This window comes from Lolium rigidum, chromosome 1 (assembly GCF_022539505.1).
Source record: "Lolium rigidum isolate FL_2022 chromosome 1, APGP_CSIRO_Lrig_0.1, whole genome shotgun sequence".
Taxonomy (NCBI): Eukaryota; Viridiplantae; Streptophyta; class Magnoliopsida; order Poales; family Poaceae; genus Lolium; species Lolium rigidum.
In genome coordinates, this window is record NC_061508.1 from 49790251 (window position 1) to 49796906 (window position 6656).

Below are 6656 nucleotides of genomic sequence, written 5' to 3' on the forward strand. Positions count from 1 at the left end.
CAACACCACCATGGTGATAAGGGAGTAGTCCACCTCTGAACTACGAGTTTGTGGCAGTAGCTTGTTCTCTCTCTCTCTCTCTCTCTCTCTCTCTCTCTCTTGTTATATCCTTGTATAAGCACCATATGAGCTTCCCAATATGATTATGGACATCTATGTAACCCCTTTGTGGTGGATCTCTTTTCTATGAGTTGATATTTAAGATTGGAGTCCTCTTTTGTGTGAGATATATAATTAAATGAATATTATGTACCCATTCTTAAGTATTTGTTTTGATCCAACTTGTATTACAGAAGATTTGGGGGAACGTGTGTGTTAGGGAGTAACATGGGTGTAGTAATTGAATAGTGACACAAAATTCAAGATCTACTTTGGTTTTTACCTTTCTTTTGTTGCCTCACTAGGGATTAAGTGGATACATGTGCTATAGTTTTATCCAGTGACATTCTAGGTTGTGTTGTAAAATCAAGGTAGTATATTTGAGACCCAAACATTATGTCAAAGTTCTTAAAGCTATACTCTATTAATTCTTAAATACTTTGCTTGTAATTTTCTCTTTCTGGAGGGGTATAAGAGAGATGTGTTGCATCATCTCTATGTTAAGACGTAATGCACATACAAATACTTATTTCACAATATGAGATTCCACCAACATAATATAACTTGTAAATTGTTTAAGTCCATTACACCTTTATGAGAGAGTAGACAAGTGAAACCATGAACCTATGTCCAATTTTAATCATAAGAAACACCAATCCAACACTTTTATCAATGTCTACAATTTCATTACTGATTAATTTTCAAAATCCAAACATACTTTGACCTTTAGCAAATATAATCCAAAACCCAAAAAGTTACTTTATTTTTTATTTTATTACCTAGTATAGATTCCTTTACTTTTATTTATTTACTATACTCTTCATATTAAATACACAAAAGCTTGTGCTTGACAACCACATAGTGGAGTTGGGGACACAAGGCAATTTATTTTGTTTTGTGGATTGCTTGAAGAGGAGAAGGGGAGTAATTATTTGCCAGTTATTCGAGAGTTCGATATAAACCCTTGAGTCGTTATTGTAGGGAAAAGACGTTTGCTACAACACTCTGCATTTGAGCCCCAATAAATTGGTACACATAGAGTTGTTGCCATCAAAAATATTTTCTAGCAGTGTAGCCGGGCAGCTGCAAGAACACATCGCGGACGCATCATCACCACCAAGCTAGGAGAACATCTTCATCTTCAAAGCAACAATCATTACATTTTCTGGCACCGTCTTATCAACAAGGTGGAATCAGGTAAGCTTGGGGTTTTCTGGCACCGTCTTATCAACAAGGTGGAATCAGGTAAGCTTGGGGAAGCTGCAAATCCCGTGAGTCTTTATTTTCCTCAACAAAGCAATTTACTTTTGTCTTCTCTTTTTTTTGTCATTTTTCGTTTTATTTGGATTTGCCTCCGGTTTTTCTTCCCCCTTGCTTTTACTTTCAGCATTGTCTTTACTTTCTCTTTACTTTTTGTACTATGTGATTTTGTATAATATGATTATAAGGGATGAAAGTGATTAAGAGGAGGATCTTAAGTATGATTGGATTGTTAAATTGCTAAATTGTAACACGAAAATCGTTTTCGACCGAAAGGAAGATTCAACTCATTTATGTCCCGAACGGATGGGCAAAACAATGTGTGCGCCTATGTTCACAAAGGGAAGTTTTAGAGCATCCTAAATCGTCACTCAAATGGATTTGGGCGCGCAGGATAAAAAAATGTTTCCAGCCGCGCGTCCAAAAGCCTCTTTTTGTCCCGCGCGGGCTGATACGGTGTCCGGTGCACCGAGCCCGTCCCTACTACACAGTGGACGCTACGGACACGCCGGACACAACGAAAAGCGAGGCGAAAAGACGCAGGCCCGACGCGCCAGCGGCTCGGAAGCCTAAAATCTCGTCGCCTACCTTTGGTCAAGCGACGTTAATGGCGTCCCAGATTTTCCAGGCGACGTAGGGACGCGTCTCGTCGTGCATGGCCGTGTGGCTGTCCGCGCCGGTGTTTATTGCGTCCAACGACCCCCTGTCGCTTCGTCTGCCGCCGATGTACATTAAGAGCGCCCATGCGGTTCTTGTTCATCCCAATCTCTCGCCGCTCCCAAATCTTCTCCTCGCCGCTCCAACCGCTACGCAATGTCGAGCCCCACCGTGGCGGAGGGGTGGACGATGTACCGCGCGGGATATCCCGTCCCGCCGGACATGCGCCTACCAAGCAGCGGCGGGTGGATGATGGCCGTCAACGGCATAGGCATCCCGCCACCACCGTCGCCTGGCACGGAGCGTTGGAGGGACTCCATCAGGGCCTGGCGGTCTGCACTCGACGCCGACGAGCGGGCCGATCCGACCTGGGCGGCCACCGGCAACGACGCCTGGTGGATCGCCTACTTCCAGGCGCAGTACGACATGGAGATGAACAACACCACTGGCCTCGTCGGCCGGCCGAACAGCTGGAACAAGGACGGACGCGTCCTGTTCTGGGACGTTCAGGGCGCACCCTCGAGAACGTCATCGACGACATCCACAACAGCGCTCCAAGGTTGGAGGCGCCGTCCTCACCGCCACCGTCTCCCGCAGCGCGCTGGCAGCCGAGGAGGACGTACTCGTCCTCCTCCAACTCTTCCTCGTCACGGCCGGCCCGATCGACGCCGTCCACATCGCACCTCTCCGCACCCTACACCGTCCCCAAGCGCGAGGTGAAGGAGGAGCCGGAGTTCGCGACGACGCCCGTCAATCCGAGGCGCGGCGGCAGCGGCAGCCGGCAGCAGCAAAGGCGCGGTGGCGGCGCCCTACTCATCCCGAAGCCGGAGGTGAAGGAGGAGCAGGACGACGAGGCAGCAACGAAGGCGGCGCTGCTGGCGAAGTACGAGCGGCAGCAGCGGCTCATCGCGAGCAGCAGCTCATCGCGAGCAGCGACGACCCCGAGGACTGCCCAGGGCTGCGAGCGGCGTGCTTGGAGTCGCTGAACGAGAAGGACATCTGGAGGGGCGACCTCGACACGGCGATCGCCATGTCCATCCGCGACACCGGGAAGCCGCTCGTGGAGCTCACCGATAACGGCGAGGCTGGACCAAGCGGCCTGGTGAAGGACGAGCCCGTCGACGATCCCGACGAGCGCGTTAAGCAGGAGGTCGTCACCGACGACATGTACAACTTCCAGCAGTACTACAACGCCTCTGGCCGCCGCAAGTACTTCTAGATTAGAGTTTAGTTTAAATTTAATTAAATTTCGTTCGAATCTATGTAATATATAGCAAGTTTGGATGAACTCGCTCAAGCTTTAAATTTTTAAAATTTTGTTTGGCGGATGCGGTGGGGAGCGACCTCCCTAAACGCGACACGGACAAAACACCTCCTAAACGCTTAATTCGGCAGCGTTTACGGACGATTCCCAGCGATTTCACAAGACACGGACGCGCATCCATGGATTTAAGATGCAGCGAGTAGCATCTGGAGCAGCATCTGGTTCCACACGTCGACGGGGCCGGGCAGGCACCAGTGCACGCAGTCGTTGTACAGCGTCACGTTCTCGTGCGCCCAGTGCCCGTACCGGCTCGGGTGCCCGTCCGGCCGGAGCACCATGGCCGCCGTCGCGTCCATGAGCATCATCCTCACCCCTCTCCCCCTGGCCGCCTCCTTGGCCGCGTTGAACTCCTCCACCTGCGCCGTGTAGAAGTCGAGCTCCTTCCCGGCAACACGCGTCTCGTTGCCCGCGTACGGCCGCGTGCGCCGGCAGTTGCCGCCCTTGTCCCAGTCCCCGCCCTCGAAGTGCGACGCCGCCGTCAGCGTCCGCACGATGGCCGTCCCGGTGAAGCCTTCCAGGTTCGCGATCGCGCGCAGCGCTGTGCGGAACGCGGCGCGCAGGGAGTAGCGCTGCCCGAGCTCCGGCACGCCGGGGACGCCGCAAGACTGGCAGCCGACGAGGCGGCCGCCGGCGTCGTAGAACATGGACGGGTGCGAGAACCAGGTCGCCCCCGAGATGACGATGTAGTCGTAGCCGGACACGAACGGCAGCCAGCCGTCGTCCGGCTCGTCCAGGTACAGGTTCCACGGCCCGTCGCTCGAAGAATGGTTCGACTTGACGAGGAACAGCGAGCGAAAGATGGAGAGGGTGAAGTCGTGCGACTCGTAGTACATTGTCACCGCTGGTTGGTTCTTCGTCGGGGAGATGTCCTTCGGGTACTCCACCTGTAAATTAACAAGCAAATTGATCAAATCTCCCATTCCAATCAACTGCAATTTGAGATGAATTCAAGGCTTCCAAGATTCATCTATGATGATTAGAGTACCTTAGAAAGGAGGCACATGAGGGACTGCATGTGGTTCCTGGCGAGCGAATCCCCGACGAACACCATGGACCGGTTCCTGACGGCGTGCAAGAACCCCGCCGCGTCGAACCGCGGGAGCTCGCACCCCTCCGGCCGCCACCGCCACTTGAGGAACCCGAGGTCCGGGCGGCCGTACTTCATGCAGTTCTGGTGCTCCTCGATCAGCGCGCAGCTGCGGTTCGTGTAGTAGGGCGCGGCGTAGTCCGGCACCCACTCGCCCCGGAAGATGTCGCATCCCTTGGGCACCCGGCCGGCAACAACAGAAGTGGAGTTCCTGATGACTGGAGGATAGCCAGAACAAGGGATCGTGGGGATGCCGGCGCCGAAGAAAGTACCTGGGAGGCGCGTGGTGACGACGAAGAGGACGAGGACGATCGCCGGGAGGAACAGGGCCGTAGGGTTAACCAGCCGGAGCTTCTGCATCGGCTGCTTCCCAAAGAGCTTCATGCTGTAGCTGCTCTGTGCTGCGGTACTTCTTTGTTCTGGACAGCGCTCTGTGCCAGTCAATCACGTGACGGCGGTTTGAGCGGGATACTGCTGTCACTTCTGCTTCATTATCATTAATGCTGATTGTTACCAAACAAACATTGCCAGCTAACTAATTGTGTACTAGCAAATATTGCATGCATAAGATTTCAGTACGGATTTTTCGGTTTGTGCATGCATCAATGAAAAGATTTCAAATACTGCAAATAACTTCAATGCATCAATGGAAAAAAATCTTGCTAATTAAAATATCACAAGTCAACATGCATCGCATGATTAACAACAGAATTTTCTTCATACATACTCTTCCACATAACAGGGTCAAAGAAATCTTTTTCACCTGTTATTAAATATTCTTTGATCTCACTTTTGCACGCATCGATGGGAAAAAGTTGCAAATAATCTGCATGCATTGATGGAATAATATTGCAAATATCTGACAATATCTATGGAGTAATATTGCAAATAATCACAAGTCCACACATATTGCATGATTAACAACATAATATTATTTTAGTTTGTATGCATATTCTTCCGGACAGAGATTTGGTGCTCCTGGGCACCAGTGCTCCTGCTATTTTAGAAAAAAATAAAAATCACATTTATGTATTTCAAAAAAATCAGAAAAAAAAATCATGGTGTAGCCAATGAATTGTCCCATAAACGTGCAAAATTTCAATTCAAATACAAAAAATTCTAGGCTACACAAAAATAACAAAGCGTGGATCTGGGTATACATATTTCAAATCTTCAAATTTTAACAAATTTTGTCTTTTTGTGTAGTCTACAATATAAAGAATTTCATATTAAAATTTTACACGCTTGTAGGTTAAGTCATTTATTATGTCTAGATTTATTTTCAGGTTTTTTTGAAACAAATATATATGATTTCCGAATTTTTTTAACAGCAGGAGCACTGGTGCCCATGAGCCAAAGACACTTTTTGATCTTCCACACAACAGTACGGCATTAAGTTTTGGTTTAAGAACCGACCAGTCATGTACTTGAAAACCTCTTTTTACAGTGAACGTTACCTACAGCAATGACATCATATGTGAATTCATGTGCTAACTCAGTCCACTCACAGAATTATAAAATCAAACTGAAACACAAATACATTTTGTGAAACAAATCGAAGTGATGTCAGCAGTTTTACTTTTCGCCAGATTGTTTCACAATGTTTCATATGTATTTGTTTAGTTTCATAAAAATTCACTTGTATTTCAAGTATTGGTTTTATATTAGATAAATGTTAAAAGTCTCATCAATCTCAAAGCACTAAGTGAATGGTGGATGTGGCTCCTGTATGTAAGGTTGCCATTAAAAACCTCGGGTTTGTCATGCACTTCTTTGTACTCCGTACCATCGGTATGTGATGTGTGATATTGTCGGTGCACTGGTCATATTGGAAAGTAACATACGTTGGTGCCATGCATTTGAAAGTAGTCTATGTTATTATATCTTCATAGTCATAGTAACATAAATATAATATCATAGATGGGTGCACAAGTTAGTTTGTAGGCTCAATTTATCTTCGAAGTAACATAGCTAGTTATGATAATCATCTCTCTTTATCTAATGACATGCCATAACATCAAAATGCATATTTAGCATTGCATCTGGTTGGCTGGTTCTAAATTACTAACGGTCCAGAGCTACTTCCACTGTTAGGAATTATAAGACTGACGTCTTTCTCTAGAACTTAAATTTAACAAACATGATACAATATATATATTACAAAACATATATTATTAGAAAGTTTAGACGTTCTACTTTCTAATGATATAATTTTATGCTAGCGTACAT

At 47.4% G+C, this 6656-nt stretch overlaps 1 protein-coding gene across 1 annotated transcript; it reads right to left on the bottom strand.

The window, feature by feature from the left end:
• Positions 1-3465: 3465 nt before the first annotated feature.
• On the bottom strand, positions 3466-4787 carry LOC124672726 (protein trichome birefringence-like 20). Its single transcript, XM_047208905.1, has 2 exons — positions 4326-4787; positions 3466-4224 (listed from the first exon to the last, which is right to left on the bottom strand). Exons 1-2 carry the CDS (start codon positions 4785-4787, stop codon positions 3466-3468), a joined length of 1221 nt encoding a protein of 406 aa, XP_047064861.1.
• Positions 4788-6656: the final 1869 nt, after the last annotated feature.

Bases quoted from the DNA above. Each gene is read 5' to 3' on its own strand.
- LOC124672726 (XM_047208905.1), bottom strand. From the start codon at position 4,787: ATGCAGAAGCTCCGGCTGGTTAACCCTACGGCCCTGTTCCTCCCGGCG. The intron at 4,225-4,325 runs GTACTCTAATCA...GTTAATTTACAG, and splicing joins TCATGTGCCTCCTTTCTAAG to GTGGAGTACCCGAAGGACAT.